This window comes from Delphinapterus leucas, chromosome 2, assembly GCF_059928025.1.
Source record: "Delphinapterus leucas isolate spDelLeu-1000000601 "Yukka" chromosome 2, BTC_Dleu_Yukka2, whole genome shotgun sequence".
Taxonomy (NCBI): Eukaryota; Metazoa; Chordata; class Mammalia; order Artiodactyla; family Monodontidae; genus Delphinapterus; species Delphinapterus leucas.
This window is the reverse complement of record NC_143130.1, coordinates 61,295,632-61,316,558: the sequence shown is the minus strand read 5'-3', so window position 1 is coordinate 61,316,558 and position 20,927 is coordinate 61,295,632. Positions and strand designations below refer to the sequence as shown.

Genomic DNA, 20,927 nt, shown 5'->3' with positions numbered 1-20,927 from the left:
TATATCCTATGTAAATGATCTCCTTCACATTCACATTTATTATTCTTGTGAAATTTTACCCTCAAGAAGCAGAAATTCATTGTCTTTTGATTTGATACAGATCAAGCCTAGCCTCACGCAAGTACATTTTATAGCCCAAAATACACACATTTAAATTGTGCAGTCCAACACTGGAAGATGGTTAGAACCATCAGGCTTTATTTGGTAGGTCAAACCAATCTGACTTTTCAACAAAGTAGCACTGAAAAAGAAAACTCCTGTTTCCAATTAGTTGTTTATTTAATGGACAAGGGCTCAATTTAAAATAGTAATTTCAATTTCTAAAGTTACAAGCAAAAGCAGGTACAACAGGTATCCCAGTTATTGCTTAGGTCAAATACATAGACAATCAGACACCCATGATAGCATGTAATTTACTGGATAAAGGAACATGACCAGTAAAAGCCTCTTAATTAATGAGAAAGATACAACAAAAACAGCCTATAACCATGTACACATACCCTCTGTTTGTCAAATACTTAGCAGCAGGACTACTCCTAGCAATGCTTCCAGCAGGTGATATATGATCTGTCGTGACAGAGTCTCCCAGATATAATAAGACATGGGCATTTTCAATAGGCTGGAGTGCAACTGGCTCTTTGGTCTAAAAGGTAAAAAATGTTGAAGGCATTTAACTCTTCATGAGGTTTTTTGAACTTCAAACAATTTTTTAAGTGTCAAATAGTAAAAAAGTACTTACAAGCTTATCAAAAAATGAAGGACATCTGATATAAGTAGACTTTAAATCCCATGGAAACAAAACTGAATCTGGTACTTCTAAAGAATTCCACCGTTTATTTCCCATCTGTGAATATGGTTTTGGTTGATAAACCAAAAGAGAGATAAAATGGAGTCAGAAAAAGAGGTTTATGAAAATGAGGAAATTAACATAGTACTTAGGTTAGAATTAAAAAAAGAAAATAGGCCTCATCCATTTGGAAAGAAAGCTAAAATACTGCATTCTATAAAATTATGACATTTTTGGACTGAATTGATAAAATTTGCTCATCGATAAAATTTCCAGCACACCAGATTTTCAGGAATGCCCTAAGAGTTAAGTTTCAATACAAACTGAATGTGAAAGGCTTTACAGAACCCCAGAAAAGCTAAAGAATTTAGAAAGATCTAAACATGTTGCTTAACTTAAAACATTAAGCGTGTTTTGGGGTATACTTTTAATATTTAAGAATATTATCATGGAGAAAACCTTTTTTTTTCCAACATATTTGTCCTACATCACTGTATTATTAGTCCTGCCTTCAAACTATGTTCAAAATCTCACCATTACTCACCACCTCCACTGCTACCCCAAATGTTCCATGCTATTACCATTTTTTACTTTGTACTACTACATACAATAGGTCCTCCTGACTCTATCCTTATTACCCAACCCTCTTGCCCCAATATAGTTTCAATTCAAAGACAGTGTAATCTTTTTGATTATGACACTCCTGTTCCACACCTTCCAATGGCTCCCCATCTCACTTCAGAGTAAAAGAAAATTCCCTATGTAATCTGGACATCATTTTCTACCACGATCCTTCTTACTTCCTATGTTCTAGTCACATTGCCTTCATTACAGTTCCCTCCTTAAGGCCTTTACACTGGTCCCTCTACCTGGTAAGCCCTGTTCTTTTTTTTTTTTTTTTTTTTTTGCGGTATGTGGGCCTCTCACTGCTGTGGCTTCTCCCGTTGCGGAGCACAGGCTCTGGACGCGCAGGCTCCGCGGCATGTGGGATCTTCCCGGACCAGGGCACGAACCCGTGTCCCCTGCATCGGCAGGTGGACTCTCAACCACTGTGCCACCAGGGAAGCCCGAGCCCTGTTCTTTGTTCAGATATATGACTAACTTGTTCACCTCCTTCAAAACTTTGCTCAAATACCATGTTTTCAACTATCCTATATAAAACTGCAATCTACTCCCCAAATTTTACACAATTGGTTCTCTTTACCCTGTTCTGTAATTTTCTACAGCACTCATTACTTTTTAACATATTGTGTAATTTACCTAATTATTCTGTCTACAGTTTACTATCTGCCTCTCCCCTTGAGAACTTTGTGTCTTCTTCACTGATATATTCCAAACAGCTAGAAGAGTGCCTGGCACATACTAGACTCTCAATAAATATTTGTTGGGCTTCCCTGGTGGCGCAGTGGTTGAGAGTCCACCTGCCGATGCAGGGGACACGGGTTCGTGCCCTGGTCCGGGAAGATCTCACATGCCGCGGAGTGGCTAGGCCCGTGAGCCATGGCCGCTGAGCCTGCGCGTCCGGAGCCTGTGCTCCGCAACGGAGAGGCCACAACAGTGAGAGGCCCGCGTACCACAAAAAAATAAATAAATCAAATAATAAATAAATAAATAATTTGTTAAGTGAATAACTATCATTTTTGCTCTATTTATATTCTAAGTTCTTTTTCAAAAGTGTGAATACATGTATTAGCTTCTAGATACACAAGACATCTCCGGAACGATGCTTAAGAAACACATAACTGGTTGCCTTTGAGGAGATAAAGTAGATGGCTAAGGAATGGGTGGCAGGGAGATTTCAATGTCTGCTCTTATTTCTTTTGAATTTTGAACCATTTGAATGGGAACAACAACAAGGGCATTTTCTATGAACTGTGTCCATGTTCAGAATGCCAAATATAAATGTTTGCTATACATTTCTAATGAGTAAATAAATCAATTCTGATACTCTTAGATACTAGAGATTCCAGATACAAAATGTCACTCATTAAAAACTGTGTATTCAAGATAATGTAATTTTAATTTTGATTCTATTCAGAAAGATACATGAAATAAAGAAACACTGCCACTTTATTAAACCTTTTAAGAAACAAATGAGAGTCTTACCTCTGTCTTCTCTTTTAATGCTTTAAACATGGATAATACAACATGTTCTTCCTCTATCTGATGAACTTCTTCTCGACTAGGCCAAATATCATGTAGGTAAATATTCCTGCCAGTAGGGTCAGTACCTGGTTAAAAATTTTTCATATGAAATTTAATATAAAAAGTAACTCCCTCAAAATGTTCACATCTTTTCAAAGACACATCACAGAAACCAAGTATATTATTCAACAAGAGTGCTTCACGTGTAAGCAGCTGAAAGAACTAATTACTTGCACATTATATATTCTTCACATGAATCAAAAATTAATAATGCATCGTGATAAGATTTTCTGCAATAATTCAATAAATGAACAGTCTAGGAAACATTTCCAAAGTACAACTTTTGGGGAAAAAAGTGTGTGCAGGTATATATGTATACATATAAAGGAAAAGATACCTAAAGGCTCCGTCTGGAAATCTATATTCACTGTGCCTGCTATGGCATAAGCTACCACTAAGGGTGGAGAGGCAAGGTAATTGGCACGAACACAATCACAAAGACGACCTTCAAAATTTTTATTTCCAGATAAAACTCCACAAGTAACCAAATCACCCTGAAAAAACAAAAAACACAAATGAATATATTCAATTCAAGAGATGGTACAAATTTCGATAATCACATATAAGAAATCTCAAATATTACACTTCTGAGGGCATGATAACCAAAAGCATTATTTCCAATTATTAGGTACAGAACTATCAATACTGCAAATAAACTAAAATAATTCCTATACTATTAAGGAATTAGTTCAAGGTTCTAAAAATGACTTCAAAGAATCATTTTATGATTGATAGGTTACTCTTCCCAAGAGATGCAAGGACTACAGAAATATAAATACATTAATATATATTTTTGATAATAGTGAAATACAGTTAGAAAAACCATTTGGATGTCTTACTGATCCACACAGTTTACCTGTTTTACTGCATTTAAAACTGCTTCTGATAAGGGTGCTGTATTTCCCACACATGTTGAACATCCATAGCCAACTATTTCAAATCTGCATTTCAAAAAATAAATGGATTGGACAGAAAATCACAACATTTGTAAAGAAAGGACAAGTCTTATCTTTCATTTCCATCACTGTAGTAAGATTGCTGAAGAGAATATTCACAACACAGGAACCTTCTTCAACACGTTCATTCACAGCTTTTGAGCAATCAAGTCTGACCCTCAGCCATGCTATCTGTACTGAATGCAAACCTCTGAAGAGCCCTGATACTTAGGACACTCCCTAGTTAAATTTGGTTAACTAAATCTGACACAAAACTTATCACACTACGCAAGAAAATTCTTCAGATACCACTCGCTAGGAATATAACATGACCGTTCAAAAAATCGATATTATACTGTCCTCCAAAGGGGTTTAAACTGTCAAATATCAAGAGGACCTGGCTGCAACAATCTGACCAAAGGCCCCCAAAGAGGCACTGTAATTGGGTACTCTGATAGGAGTAATCTTTTAATTCTCAACCAACTAAACCCAAGAAAAGCTCCTGACAAAAACTCCAAGATGATATAACTTAAAAATTACAGGTATAATCCTCAAAATTACTTTCAACTGCTCTTCTAAACAAAGAAAAAAACCTAAAACTTGGCAGTTTTGCAAAAGAATTGATTTACGTAAGACACTATGTTCCAAGATACACAGTGAAAACACAGCTAGCATCAATTATTTTTTTGAGTACATAAACAATATAAGTTATTTTCTCCAAAGTTCAGGGACAACTTAACCTATGCTTAATGGATATAATAATCTCACAAAACCTCAATTAAGACAATTTATTCAGTTAATAATAAAACCTATATCTTACTCTGTTCTGAAAACTGATGATCTACATGACTCATGCAAATTATGCAGTACTTGGTACCATCCCTTACCTGTCTGTCACTGTTACTTGGTTTTACTTGTTTGTCTTGTGTTTCCATCTTTAAATTAGAGATCACATCTCCTACTTCTTTGTAGCCAACACGATGCCTTGCTGCTCATTGAATATGCCTAGTAAATGTCTGCTGAGTGAAACGGCCTCAAAGATTTTGTGGTAATGGCAAGGCAACAAGTAGAACTAAAGCGTTTTTTTCTATCTTCTTTTTGTATATGAAAGGTCCTAACAAGTAGTTTCAATCACTGCTGAATACCAATGTCAATATAAAGAGTGGTAACCGTCACTTACCCGAGCTTACTAAGATATGGTAATACTCCACTTGAACTGAGGTAATGTGTAACCATCCCACTGCCTGGAGATAAACTTGTTCTTATATAAGGTTTAACATGCAGACCAGCTTCAACAGCTTTTTTAGCCAAAAGACCTGCAACAGTAAATAAACAATAATTTATTATGGCCATGTTTCTCTCCCTCTTTCCCTCATATTAAAGTAGGAAGTAAGAAAGGGTTTATGGTTTATTTTACAGGTCATCTCCAATACAGGACAGGGTAAAAGTCTAAAATTCACACATTTATTGTCATTATTTTGTTCACTTTATTCTACTGATTTGTTTCATTTAAAACAAATAAAAAATTGTGGTAGATATACTAGCTTTTACATTATAAATTATTAATATACAATCTGATATCATGGCATCATGCACACAAATGGAAAAGGATATATAATAACATCATGTACACATGTAACACGTATCATTAAATGAACCATTTTAAATGCTATAATCATAATGAACTAATAGCAATTTAACATCTATTATACTGATTTTATACGATTAATGAATTGCTCCATGTACATACAATTGATTTCATTTATATTCCTTGTCAATAATCTTTTACTTCCTTTGTGTCTCAACTGAATCTAATACACTGCTGTGGTAAATGTCTAGTAGATCAAAAGATCTGCTAATTAACTATACTTCTAAATTGACAGAAAAAACAGATACAACCTAAAGCTCATAGATACATGTTATAATTTTAAAAATTCACCTTCTTTGTAATAAAAACAAAATTAATAACATAAATCAAACTTAGGCTCCTTAAAACCTAATTAAAAACTCAGGTTCTCAATATAAAACACAGGCATCAATACTCATGCATAATCTAAGAAACAGAATGTGAATATAACAGAAAATGTATGGCTATAAACCACAACCTACCTGCAGCGAGCATGACAGATGGATTGCAATTATTGGTACAACTGATAACGGCAGCAATGACCACAGATCCATGAGACAGCTTATATTCACTTCCTTCATAATGAATAGAGACGATATCATTTTGCTTTTCAGCTGCAATTTGGAAGCCTTTAAATCCAACCTATACAAATTTGCACATAAATATAAACTAAATATTCTGGATATGTATAGAAAAAAAGACTGGTAGAAAATATGGCAGACCCTTGACTTTTGATAAGTTCTGACTATTTATGAGTGATGCTGAAGTTCCGTGTCATTCAGTAGTTATAATTCAGCTGAAGCATGAATTTGAATAATCATGACAGGAGTCTGGTGGTGTTCCTAAGCTTTTATCTACTGAGTCCAGCCAACTACTCATGATCCAGATCTTATTTGGCTTTGCTGTTCTTTATTCATTCCTACTTAACAGTAATTCTCAAGAGATGGTACAAACATTTTCTGTTAAAAATGGCCTTGAACATTTGCTTCAAAATGATCCTGTGTGTCTATATGTATGTAGAATAGATGAAGCAAGATGGGTTATGAGTTAGTAATTGTTCAAGTGAGGGACACAGGAATTCATTACACTATTTTATTCCTGTAGAAGTTTGACATTTTCCTCAAAAAAAAAAGAAAAAAGAAATAATAAAAAGAAAGGCTCTGAAAAGCCAGCTACTAGTTCTCAGAATAGAAAAAGTGACAAGATTGAAGCCATGATTCTCAAGACGGGAAGTACAAACCCTGAAAGTCAAAGAGGTCACTTGGCATTTAGTTAATTTACCAGACTTTAAGAGAGTAATCACAACAGTGTAGTGGTTTTGTCCTAGTCTGGGAAATCACAAAAGTCTAGAGCAGTGCTGCCCAACAGAACTTTCTGTGATGATGTAAATATTCAATAGTTATGCTGTCCAATACAAGAGCCACAGCCACATGTACCTATTCAACTTGAAATGAGGCTATCATGACCGAGAAACTCTATTTTTAACTTTAAATTTTTATTTAAATATACCCAATCAACCTCTGGTCCTCACAGTGGATCTGGGAACAAGCTCATGAAATGTCTGACTTGCACTTTGGACAGAGGCAAAGGAGGGGGCTGCTGGTGTGTGCCAATAACATATAAAAATACAGCAGTTGACTGAGTTCATGGGTCATCCTGCTAGTTCTTCACTACTTACTTAGCATGAAGTGTATTGACAAATAAGGTAATCTACCTTTTCATTTAAGCAAGCTTGGAAATCACTTTTCATATCTGTCAAAGCAACTCTATCTTGAGGTCTTTTTGGACCACTGACAGATGGAACTATTGAATTCAGATTAATCTGGATCACCTAGGAAATGAGAGAAAAGAGGGAGAAAAGTAATTAGAATTCGTAAGTACAGATTCCAACATGAGTACTGCTTTCTGATGCAGAATGAATATGCTCACATTTGTTTTAATGCAATTTGTTTTAATGGTGATATACACTCCCAAGAAATATTTTAAAACAACTCCATTTAATTTATGAAACATAATATATAAAAATTTGCTAAAAGACTAGCAGACCAGTATGCAAACTAGCACAACACCAACCATACAGTCTATATAAAATTTTTTCCCCCCAAATGGTTTTTTCCCACAAAGATAACACTGTCTTCACACATGCCTGATGATAAAGTAGATGCCTGTGCCAGCTAAGTTTATTGCTTCTGAGCTCCAAATTCATCCTTCTTTGCCTGCTCTGTGATAACAGAGGTGGGCTTAGTAAACATTTCTCCTTTCTAAGCTTGTATGATGTTAAGTCTGGTCAATAGAGGGTGCTTAGGGGACGCAGCAGAAAAGGGTTTTTCTACTCCTGGTTCTAGTTTAGCTAGCCAGGCCCCTGCAGACCATGCTTTTATTCCTTGGTTTTAAAAAAATCATATTTTATAAAAATTCCACCTCCCAGCTAGGTTTCTATTAATTTCTTCTGGTATTTCTACCATTTCCCTATGTACATTTTATTTGTGTATAATCAATTCAAACAAATTTTTTTCACTGTGGCTTTCATCATTATTTAACAGCCCTGTTTATTCTGGTTGAGCACAACTGAAACACCTGCTTTTCCTACACTTTTATTTCATGGATCCAGGTGATCCTAGTCTGTGTATGTATTAGTTTCTCTTGAAATCAACATCCTGGTGAATTTTAGTTTTATTTCTTATCTATCTGGTCAGGTTTTTAATAGGCACATTTATTCCATTTCATTATACCACCAAAATGTTTCCATTTAATTGTTCTTATTCTTTCCCTTTTTAAAAAAAATGTGGACAGAGCACTAGATTTGATAAATGGTGCTGAAAGGGACCAGAAAATAATCAGAGAAGTTAGAAGATTTGCCCAGAACGTCACACAAATTCAATTCCTATGGGTTCTATATGGCACTCAATATACTATATGTATTCACTTATTCAACTAACATGTTACTGAACATCCACTATGTGCCACGCACTCTTCTAGGAGCTTGGGACAGAGTGCCAAACAAAGCAGGTGAAGTTCCTGTCCTCATGGAACCTACTTGTATTCATTCTAGTGAGGGAAAGACAGGCAAATAATTATACAAATTGACAGGTATCAGGCAGGGATACAAGCTGTGAGGAAAAATAAAGCTGGGTGAGAAAATGGATTTCCCAAGAAAAAAAGAGCTTAACAGTTAACCATACCAATGATGACACCAAGTTGATTTAGATCCCTGACACACTTTTAGAAAGTGAATTTTATTACAACTTTCCTGAAAGTGAATTCTATTACAACTTTCCTGAAAGTGAATTCTACCTACTTCAATATAAATTTCCAAAAGATAAGAAATATTTACTTAGACTGTAAAAATATCTTTAACATTTAAGATCACATAACTGTATATCCCCTTCATAATGGTGGATTTTTTTACAAAGTATAGATATTAACCAGGTGCAGACATCATCAAAATTGATATTTGGGGAGTAGATTATAGTATTCTTATCCTAAAATAGAAAAAAATTAGACTGATAAATTGAGTCAATTTTATATTTTAAGTACTAAAAATTGAGACTTGATAAAATGTCACAAAATTTACTGTAATATAAATTTATGTAAAATTAACGAATAAAATCAGAGTTGGGTCACAAATAACATTAACTTCTTAAATAATAACAGCTATCATTTATTGAGGACTTACTATGTGCTTGAAACTGTCATAATGAATTTGTACTTAACCTCTTAAGAATCCTATGAGGTAGATATTATCTTCATATTTCAGAGATGAGGAAACTGAGGCAAAAAGGTTAAAAAAGTGCCCAGGTTGTATAGCTGGTAAGTCTTAGAGGTGGGATTCAAACCCAGGTGGTCAGGCTCCAGAATTTACAGTCTTAACTACTATTAGGTGGGTTATTGTGTATATACCTGGGAATACTCAGGTTCTCTTGAATTATCCTGGTCATTTCGAAACAATTTCACAGCTTTAAGGTATGTTTCCATTGACTTGAGTTTGGCTTTGTCAAAACCTAAAAAGATGATTAACAACAATAAAAATCCTTTCAGAAATTTTTAAATCTTTGGGGGTAATGATGCCGAATTTCAGTGATGAGCAAGAAACAAATATTACTTATTACTAAGCACTCAGAAAAGATTTCTTTACAAATTGATATTATTCTCAATAGTAAAAATTTTACCCTTCATGAAAACACTTTATAAAAGACATACCAGAACCCCCCCTTTTAAAAGTTACTCAATCACAGACAAGATCGGAAATACTGAGCCAGTTATATAAAACTCACAAAAATATTGTTTCCAAGAGAAAAGCCAATAACAAAATTCAACATAATAAATCACTAGCCACCATGAAAGATGAAATTCATTACTTTCCCTAAACAACAAGCAACATTAATATAATAGTCAAAATGAAAGAATAAAGTAAATGAAAGTTAAGAATAGTTTTACAGAGCAGGATAGAGATTTAACAAGATCTTCCAGAAATTAAAAGAACTTAGATGTTAACAATAAAGTTTCCAATTAAACATTCTGGTAGTTATCTGTAAGCTTGATGAGAAGTAAGTAACTGTGGCAGGTTATATTTGCCAATGATTGCCGCAACAATATCTATCCCAAGTTACACGTTCTCTTACAATGTGACATTGACATTCATCCATCAAGAGGTAGAATCTACGTTCATTCCCCTTAAACCTAAGCAATGTAATTTCTAGCCGGCTAGCTGGCTAACTGGCATGTACCTTCTCTCTCCCCAACCCCCTACACCCCTGCTCTCTCAGGTTACCAACTCTTGAAAAGCCACCATGTAAGAAAGCCCAGATTATATATTCAGAAACCATAAATAGGTGTTCTGGCTGACAGTCCCAGCTGAGTTCCCAGCTGACGGCCAGCATTCACTGCCAGACATTCAAGTGAACAAACCTTCAGGATTCCTGGCCCTAGCTTTTAAGTCTTGCAGTTGAGGCTCCAGACATCATGAAGCAGAGACAATCTGTACCTGTATGAATTACTGACCCACTGAAACTATGCAGCAATAAATGATTATTGCTGTTTTAAGCCACTAAGTTTTAGGACAATTTGTTACACAGTGACAGATCATTATGACATTAATTAATATCAATATGTAAGGAATAAGGCATTTCTCTCTTGAACATTCTGCCACCCAAAATCCAGTTTAGAGAAAACTCTGTATTCTATGAGGACCATTCCTTCCAAGGTTCCAAAGGACCAGTCATCCATTTTGCCATTTGACTTATCATAATCTGCCCCCAAATTGAAGAACACTAGGATATATCTCCCCAATATACTTATGATGAGATTAGTAGTTCAGTAATGATCTCTTAAAAAAAGAAGTGGATCAAATCAAGAGACCCTGCTTTTTAAAGAATGGGGGTCTTATAAAACCAACACATTCTGGTTTTGCAAGTATTTTCTATATTAGTCAACAGAAGAGTGGTCCAAGTTCCTAGTTAATCAGGCTACAATAAGAATTTGGAACCTGTAACCCTATGCTGCTTTTCACAAAATTATGTACTTGTTCTTTAGATAGAGCACTGGTTCCCAAACTCTGTCTCGTGGCTCCTCTCTTCCTGGATGTAGAAGAGAACAGCTGTAAATGTGCGCAAGCCTGACTTCCATTAAATTGCAACCTCTGATCACTAACAGGGTGGAGGTATCCATTATTAATTATTGGGAAAACGTGAGGCAAAGATCAGCAGTTTGAATAACTCCTCTAAACTGCTGTAAATGGGTTACAGTGGACTAGGGTTTGAGGACACAACACTCTTTAAACACATCTGATGCAGTTTATTTCAAAGCTGCTGTTTTAAAATAAGACAATTTCATGAACATTAAATAACATGTACCAGGTAGTAATTTATTACACAATATTTCAGATAGACACATTGGAAATGTAACACATTTATCCTAGTGATCTTATACGTTCTTACCTGTATGTTCTAAATGTTTTAATGTCACATTGTCAACAGGGAAAAAGCTGAGGATAGCACCATATTCTGGACACATGTTTGCTATTGTAGTTCGATCTACTATAGATAACTGTGAAACTCCACTTCCAAAAAACTCAACAAACTTTCCAGCCACTCCTACTTGTCTGAGGTGCTATATAAAGAGATACATAGAAACACACACAAAATTAGCATGGATTTTCTGAAAACTATAAAATCTAATTTTTAATCCATTACTACTGACAGTGAAAGAGGTCCTCTGTTATTTTTATGAAACATCAACTCATTCTGGTTTTCCAGGTATTTTAAGGTAAACAGTCAATAGAAGAGTGGTCAAATGTTACTATTAGGGTAGAAAAGGGCTTGAAAGTTCAAAATGGCTAAGATTCCCATTTTAACGTCTCTGAAATCAGCATATACCTTAGACTCTATGGTGTGTCTGTTAGCTGGCAGTCTTCTTTCTTTCTTAGCAGCATATAAAACAGTGGTGCTTCTAACAAATGATGGCATCTTAGATTTAGTGAAATACTAATATACTGAAGAAACTGTGTATTTAAATTCAAAAAATTATATACTGCTATAAAAATTCTTCGAATTCCAACTACTGATCCAAATATTTACAGCATCACTAATTATAGGTAAATTTCTTTTTTTTAAAAGATATTTTGTTTTTGATGGGGACCATTTTTAAAGTCTTTATTGAATTTGTTACAATACGGCTTCTGTTTTATGTTTTTGGGTTTTTTGGCCACGATGCACGTGGGATCTTAGCTCCCTGACCAGGGATCGAACCCGCACCCCCTGCACTAGAAGGCGAAGCCTTAACCACTGGACCACCAGGGAAGTCCCCCTAGGTAAATTTCATTTTGATAGGATTTAACATGTGGCCTCAAACTTAATTCCTTCTAAAATCATTTTTCTTATTACTCATTTTTAAGTAACCAAAACAGCTACCCACCTTCTCTCAATTTTAAAATGGTGTCAGAATGGTATAGAGGGACTGCTCAGCACAGTGACGATGTATGAAACAACATTCAACCTATGAATAACATTAAGCTCTAACATTTTATAAGTGCTAAGGATCACTTAATCCAAACGTTTTATAGATGCAGAAACTCAACCCTAAAAGAGAGATGTTTCCTAATTTTCACTGTTTTATTTTTGAGGATAAGAGCCATATAGATTAGATACGGCAAGCCAAATGCTGCTTTCCCCAAATTAATGAGGTACCACAATATACATTTTGAAAAACAATATATGATTAATCCTACAAAGATCATGAATAGAACAGGACCTCAAATATGGGACAAAATAATCAAAAAGGTACACCTACATAATAAATTTAATTTTTGCATCAATAAGCCAAAATGTCAAAAGTATACGTAGAACATTGTTAAGAAAAAATATAGCTGGAGGAATCTAAAAAGCACCATTAATTTTCAGGATGTGTGAAGGAAAAGAATTGATTTTTCTAAAATTATAATGGGATATCCCTTTTCCTGTAGGAATAATCCTTCAATTCTCTATTTAACTTCTTGATCTTTTGGTACCACACACTGAATCAATCATTTCTGCAAGATGTCAATTTTTTTCTAATTAGGGAAGAAGGATCAATACTAAATGGTGAGAGGGAGGCAATACCATTTACTTTCCCTGCGGAGTATTCTGAAAGCCTTCAGACCAGTAACCTAACAGAAAATGCTGAGACGCTGGGATCCAAATTGGAATTATTTGTGGAACATTTCCCAGGTTCATTCATTTAACGAAATGGGACTTAATCATTACAATAAAGTTAGTGAAAACTAGAAATTTAGGATGGAGAGTTACAAATTATTGTCTTTAGGAAACCCTACAGTACATATATTAAACGCATGCAGCCAATGTTTTAAAAATTCAGAGAAAAAATTTCTATATAATACTTTTATCATTTCTTTTTATTTTTAATTGAAGTATAGTGGATTTACAATGTTGTGTTAGTTTCAGGTGTACAGCAGAGTGACTTTTTTTTTAAATGTTAAAATAGCCAATAGAAAAATTTGACACTACCACATTTTTACAGCCTATATTTTTTAAAGTACTAATACAGTAATAGTTTTCAGGGGACAAATGATTCAAATTTGTCAAATTAAAGGAGATGCAATTAGACATTTCCTAAATACGACTTTTTTTTTTAAATTCACGAAGGCAACAAACATTCACTGAGGCAATAAGGCATAATGGTTAAGAGCATGGACTTAAGAACCTGGCTGCCTGGGTGGGAAACCTTGTTCTACACTGACCATTCAGCCCTATGACCCTCTGGTTAAGTCATTAAACCTTACTGTGTCTCAGTTTTCACAGAATTAAAATAAGGATGGCAATAGTAACAATCTCATAGGCTTGTAATGAGGAATAAATGAGTTAACATGTCAAGAGAACAATGACACAACAAATTGTTTTGTACTTACTAGTATAAAGGGTTAAATTTTGCTATTATTACTATGATGATAACTATGATGACATAGCTAATAACATCACAGTGCTGAGGATGAGCTGATGAACCCAAATCCCTGCTCTTATGGGGCTCTTCTACTTACAAAAAAAATCATGTCCACTAAGTTATACAGCTAGCAAAATTTTAACTTACCTTTGTAATGCCAAGAACAACATCTATGGATGTAACAAAAGGATTCGATGAGCCAGTTAATTCACATCCAACCACCTCTGGTAAAGTAAGAGAAGCTGGCAGACCAAGCATAACTGCTTCTGTTTCAATACCTCCAACCCCTAATGTAATAAAGACAGGTATATGAGTATAGCGCATTTAAAGATAATTTATCTTTGTAGCATCTAAATCTCTAGGTGTTTCACGAGCTTGTCTTACACAGTACCTTGCACAGAATTACTATAATGCTATTACTATAGATATGGAACTCAAGTCTTCTAAAAAGAATGACTCCACTCATATGGTTGGAAAAAACTGATTTTTACCTTTATTTTAAATTCAGAAAACATTTAGTATCTATTATGCTAGATACTATGCTATGCTCAAGATACAGTATGAATAGAACCCAGCCCCTGTCAACCTCAAGAAGCTCAGTCTAACGATAAAGACAAAAAGCCAACAATTATAGCACCCTATAAAAGAGTACATGCACTCTGCCAGAGGGAATAGCTGATGCAAGCCGTGAGGTGCAATAGCACAACCCACTCGGGTAAATAAAAGATGTGTTTGGGTAAATGGCTAAAGAGGCAACAGGCTGTGATGGGCCCTATAAAAAACATGAAGAGGGGGCTTCCCTGGTGGTGCAGTGGTTGAGAGTCCGCCTGCTGATGCAGGGGACACGGGTTTGTGCCCCGGTCCGCGGCATGAGGATCCCACATGCCGCGGAGCGGCTGGGCCCGTGAGCCATGGCCGCCGAGCCTGTGTGTCCGGAGCCTGTGCTCCGCAACGGGAGAGGCCACAACACTGAGAGGCCCGCGTACCACACACACAAAAAAAACATGAAGAAATTTGGATTTGCAAAGAATGCTAGGAGAAGCCACTGAAGGACTTTAAATAAGGGAGTAAGCACATTACCTTCACAGACATCGTCATCATCATCACTAACCACTCCACAAATGGTAGTGCTGTGCTGGGCACGGTCCACATTTCTTTTCATAAATTCTCTCTTATACCACACTGTCCACAAACACTTGAATTAAGATTTACTTTTGCTCCTGCTGTTATACGTGAAAAAACAGCCTCAAAGAGGCTATAAAGACCCTGCTATTTATGTCCTTTTATAAATTTCCTGACATCCTCTCCCCCAAAGAATTAAATATAGTCATTTACTTACCCCACCCCAGAATCCCCAAACCATTCACCATGGTTATATGAGAATCTGTGCCAATGACACTGTCTGGAAAGAGGAGGTCCTTTTCTTCAAAAACCACTCTCGACAAATACTCTAAGTTTACTTGATGAGCCATTCCAGTTCCAGGAGGGATTACAGCCACATTCTTAAAAACTCTTGAACTCCACTGTATTTTATTTAAGAAATCCAACTGTTAGCATATATCTGAATTTGCCTCATAATCAACATATAAATAAATACTGACACTAAAAATATTTTACCAATGTTCATCATGGTCAAAGTTTACAGTACATAAAAACAAATACACAGATACTAAACCTAAATATATTCATTTTGCAGATTAAAACAAAATTAAGTCAAAGAAAAATGTTCCAATAGTCCAGATAAACAGCAGCTTTCAACTACATTCCAAGGATTCTCAGGGATGGGAAAAGGGGTAGGCCCAAGTAGACGACCCTCCAAGCTCACTTGAATTAGAGCCACTGTTTTTAATATTTTGTTATACACTAGCGTTTCTGATTAAGATTTTATTTGAAGGAAAAAAGTAAAAAAGGGTTCTACTGCTAGTGTTTAAAAACTTCTAAAGATATAAAAATCAAACCTTTCAATATTTCATAAACTCCTATTAAAAAATTTCCCCCCAGTCATTTATACCTTGAAAAATTGAAGCCTCTCTCGATTTCTGCCAAATTCTACTTCTTGATTTTTTAATACTGTTTCAGGTCTAAAAAGAAGAAGAACTGGCATTAAATATATGTATTACAGAAAAGACTTGCCTTGTTTCTAAGTCTACATATTTTAAAAATTCTGGGAATAGCAGTTTACTAGACTTCTCAGAATCAGTTATTTTCTTTTCAACAAGGAAGCTCTGCTTTAAGTAACACTAGAAAGCTACTGCAAGGACTTATTATTTAAGCCAGGGTCCACACCAGTGTCCCAAACTGTACTTAACATGTAACACTGTGAGATTTGGCTAAAATATTAAAAGTAGCATGGTAACCTTTGTTGGATTTTCCACTGCAAGGAAAAAGAAGGGTTGTAGCTTAATGAAAAATAAGCATGTACATCTCCACCCACTTAACTCTAGTACCAGTTAAACTAGGAGATACTTGTTGATTATCACAATGTAGCAATGACAAACAACTCAACATCACTTTATAGTTTAAAAAGAGCTTTTGGTAAAAATTTTAAATTCATCTCACCCAAAATGGAAGGTTCTATTTTATATAAAGTAGCATTTTACTTTAAATGGATTATAAATCTATTTTACATGAATTATGTAAACTAAGAGATGAAAACAATTCACTGCCAAGCAGTAAATATAGTGCCATTTTTAGGAAGCTATTTTTATCTAATGAATATTTAAAAAAAAATTATTTCTAACAGCTTTAAGTTGTTTATTTCACTTGCCAGCTGGTGATTTAAGTGTTGACTAGAATATCAATATAACTTAAATTATACATGTCCTCCAGGGTCCAGATAATTATAGTTGTTTGTCAACTTTTTTAAAAAAAACAAAGATTAATAATTCATTGCTGATTGATCATTTGAAGCCATAGCACATCTTAATGAGATTTTTCTTAGGACCTCAGGGAACATAGCTTTCTAGAGCCACTCCAATTATCTTACCTTTTCATAGTATATATAGCTACAAAGTACTACACATTTATTAGCTCATAACCTGACTTCAAATCAGGCAGTGATTTCAAGTGCCAAATGTATGCTCTCAATTCTCTATCCCTCAATTTCTTGTTTGAGTCTATAATTAATATTTCACTGATGCATTAAAGCACATGAAAGAGTTACTATTTTCATACAACCAGGGACTATAACATATCTGATCTTAATACTTCGTAATTTAGAGTCAAAATTGAGGGGAAATGTTACACCAGATTGGATTTTTAGAAATAAAAACATACCATCTTAGCACTTCATACCAGTTATAAAAAGATACCCAAGAAAATCAATGATTTTTTGAATCAATAAATCTTCCTTTTCAGGAAATTAATTTCTAAATAAGAAGAGAAATTAATCTCAAAATTCAACATGTCCCTAACCATCAGGACAGCCAGGTAGGGAATAAGGAGTACTTACATAAATGTAAAACTGCCATGATTTGATGGCAAAGGACCCACAGATTATACTGAATTCTTAGAAAGGAAGAGCACCTGAGTTCACTTATAACCTGAGGCTTTACAGCTACATTGAGCACAAAATTTAGAAGTACCCAGAATTTGAAAGATCCAATTTAGGGACAAATGAACTAATATACTGTTTGGTACTTACGATGAAATATGTATTGATATTACTCTTAGCTAGCCTAAATCTTAAATGTGTTAATTTTTTTTCAATTTGAAAAAGTGTAAGTCATTTTTAACTCGTCTTTAAAAAACCTGACAGTCTAGTAAACAATGGGATAAACAACATAACTCTCTTAAAATAAGACTAAGACTTTGGAAACTTTATAGCATATAAAAATTCAAATTATAGAACTCTTTTTTTTATTTTGAAAAATTACCTATTAGGAAATTTAACCAACTCTTAAGAACGGGATTCTTTTCCAGGCAGGTTTACTACTTTCCATGGTACTATATAGGAAATTGCTTATCTAAAAGGGCTCATTAAGTTTATAACATATGATAATGATAATATTCTTAACATATCTCAATGCAATAAGAAAGAATAAGAAATCTCCTAATAGGAAAATAAAGCTAAAAATAAATAGATTTCATAAAAGAAATCTGAATGAATAATGAGCATGTGAATGGTATAAATTCACTAAAATAAAAAATTTACTGTTCAAGATAATTTTCTGTCTACATTAGTTACAAAAATTAAATATATTTATAGAAAATTCTTAAGAAAAGTTTTCTTCAAAGGAACAGAAATAAATCATGGTATTTAGAGACTACCATTTTCATTAACTTTGCTTCGTTCAGTACAATAGGAAGCACAGTAAATATGAAGGCAATGTAATAGGAATCAGGAAGGGAAGGAGAATAAACATGATTTCCTTAACTGAAAAATAATCTGGTACTAATAAATATTTTTAAAAACATCTCATACTCAGGCACTGGTTGCAAATGAAAAGGACATAGAATGGGTGTATTTTCGATCTGCGAAGAAAATCTTCCTGAGTTTCGGCCTAGTTCTCCAGAATCACACGATCCTCGGCAGGTAGTCTGGCCTCTGCAGGGAAGCTTCTTAGGCTGCACTCTAAGTGGAGAAAGCTTTCCTGCTTTCTGTAAGTCACCACCTCCAGGATTTGGAGCATTCTGTATTGCACTATCGTTCCAAAAGGAAACAAAATAAAACCATTTAAAAGTTACAGAAATTTTGCTCTTCAAAAAGCACACAACAGCAATGCTATCTGGAAGTAACAACTGAAATGTTATTCAAAGGTTAATATATCATTTATTTCAGGTTTCAAAAGCAAATCTCAGATTACCAAAAAAAAAAAAGTTGATTTATTTAAATTTATGGAGATTAAAAAAAAATTGTGCCACTAAAATCATTTTCATATAGTAACTTTTGGCAAGTAGCAAAATCGATTTTTTTCCCCATCTAACAACTTAAAAGAAGTTCAGAGCCATCGTTTAATCTAGAGGGCAAAGGCTCTCACAGGTTTTAATAAATTGTAGCCTTTTCCATTACTCCAGGGAATGTAAAAAGAAAGCTGGTACATGAAAATAGAATCATGTCTTCTCTAGTTTGACTTTGGTCAAAATGACCTTTTAAATATAAGAAATTTATTTCAGTGGAAGGAAAATACAGCTGTAGTAAGCTCAGTGTTTTCAACCACCAATTTAGACATTAAAGGCTCACATCTTTAAATTCTCTCTGGAAGTTTAAAAACAAAAAGGAAATGAAGGCTTAATTCAGATATTCACTCCAAAAAGCAGGTTCCAGGCTTACACATATCTATAAAAAAATGGCAGCAGAAATATACAAACATGAAAATCAGTTTAAATTTAGATTCAGTTAAAAAGAAAATTCACCAATACATAAAGTTTTCATCAGTTTTTTTTTGTATATTAGTCAATACTAACTGTAGCAAACTTTACTCTGGCACAAATTATCTCTATTCCCTTTCTTCTATACCACACACTCCCAGTGGACTGGCTGCCAGTCAACGTGCGTGGCTGTCTTTATAAATATGTGTATTAAAGTACCATTTGCTGAAGTCAATTTGTAAAGAATGATCAACCGTGAGATCTGTCGGACAGGCAGGATGGACTTTCTTAGGGTCACCTCCAAGAGTTTTCACTGCCTCCCTCATAGCAGCAAAATCCACCATTGCCGGTATTCCACTAAAAAATAAAGAATGATCAACTTCTAATTCTTCTTTTACATTTGCTCAAATGATCAATATGCATTTTTAAATTTAAAAAGTATCCCTTTTTAAGTTGCATTCATGTTTGATAATGTACAGGTTATCCAAAGTTAGATGTATCCTGGTTTAATGAGAATTAATATTAAATATTATCTGAGAATTTGAGGGCTCAAAGGTAAATGTGCCAAAAATACAACAGATGATTTTTAGAGGCATAAGAGAACTTCAACGGAACTGCCTATGGAATTCTTTCTCTTGCCTTATATTTTAAGATACCCCTCCCTTTTCCCCAGCTCCAGCCCCTTCACTCCCAGTGCCTTCTTGTCTCCAAAGTTATCCACTAAATATATGGATATAGCTATAGATGGATCTATATCTATACCTACATATATATCTCCAGCCAACTATATAAGGAGCATTTACCAAATGCCTTCAATGTGCTAGACACCAATGGTTTAAGACCAAATAAGGGAGAGTAACTGTTCTCAAGGAATTTGTAGGGAAGATAAAGTAGCAATTATAGAATAGTATCATAAGTACTACAGTAGCAGCATATACAGGGTACACAGAGCAGTAGCTTACAAACCAGATTTAGGTGGGTGGGTGAAGGGGACGTTCTTATTTGTCTAGCTAACTCCTACACCTCCTTCAAAACTCAGCTAAAGGTTAATTCTTCCAATAAGTAATCCCTGGACACACAGATTAGGCAAGCTATGGTAAAGACTTTATTGTAAGTGCAATGGAAGCCAATTGGAGAATAGGGGAATGATATGACCTTGATTAACATCTTTTAACCAAGTCACTTCACCTACTGTGAAAAGACAAGACTATACATTCCAAGTATGGAAGCAGGGATACCAGTTAACAGATTATTATAGTTATAGTCCAGGTAAGTGAGAATGGGGCTAGAATCAGGATGACTGTGGTGGAGATGGTAAGAAGTATTTGGATTCAGGATATGTATATTTCAAAGGTAGAGTTGACAGAACCTGCTGATAGACTGGATTATGTACGAAGGACAGGAACCAGGGTTAACTCCTAGATTTTTGCTCTAAACAAACAGGAGACTATAGCGCCATTCAATATGACAGAAAAAAAATTGGAAAGAATACATGAGGGGGGCTGAGCAATGAAGTTCTGGATATGTTAAGATTGAGAAGCCTATTGGCTATGTGGAGATGACAGGTAGGCAGTTAGATAAAAGTAGTTTTTAAATAAATGGTACAAAAAAAAGTGCCTAATTTTTAAGA

The 20,927-nt window shown here is 34.7% G+C and overlaps 1 protein-coding gene across 3 annotated transcripts in view; it reads right to left on the bottom strand.

Annotated features, from left to right (window-relative positions):
* IREB2 (iron responsive element binding protein 2) overlaps positions 1 to 20,927 on the bottom strand; it is a 49,829-nt gene that overhangs the window by 9,163 nt on the left and 19,739 nt on the right. For 2 of the 3 annotated variants that reach the window (XM_022580151.3, XM_089906937.1), the window contains exons 4-18: positions 19,517 to 19,654; positions 18,411 to 18,629; positions 15,999 to 16,068; positions 15,327 to 15,510; positions 14,135 to 14,274; positions 11,491 to 11,662; positions 9,455 to 9,555; positions 7,269 to 7,385; positions 6,037 to 6,196; positions 5,108 to 5,243; positions 3,849 to 3,933; positions 3,330 to 3,486; positions 2,894 to 3,018; positions 740 to 844; positions 501 to 643 (exon numbers count right to left, since the gene is read on the bottom strand). In XM_022580151.3, the coding sequence (XP_022435859.2) occupies positions 501 to 643; positions 740 to 844; positions 2,894 to 3,018; positions 3,330 to 3,486; positions 3,849 to 3,933; positions 5,108 to 5,243; positions 6,037 to 6,196; positions 7,269 to 7,385; positions 9,455 to 9,555; positions 11,491 to 11,662; positions 14,135 to 14,274; positions 15,327 to 15,510; positions 15,999 to 16,068; positions 18,411 to 18,629; positions 19,517 to 19,654 (2,052 nt within the window). Of the gene's footprint in view, positions 1 to 500; positions 644 to 739; positions 845 to 2,893; positions 3,019 to 3,329; positions 3,487 to 3,848; positions 3,934 to 5,107; positions 5,244 to 6,036; positions 6,197 to 7,268; positions 7,386 to 9,454; positions 9,556 to 11,490; positions 11,663 to 14,134; positions 14,275 to 15,326; positions 15,511 to 15,998; positions 16,069 to 18,410; positions 18,630 to 19,516; positions 19,655 to 20,927 lie in introns of those variants that run through there. The other variant, XM_089906938.1, reaches the window with a different exon arrangement.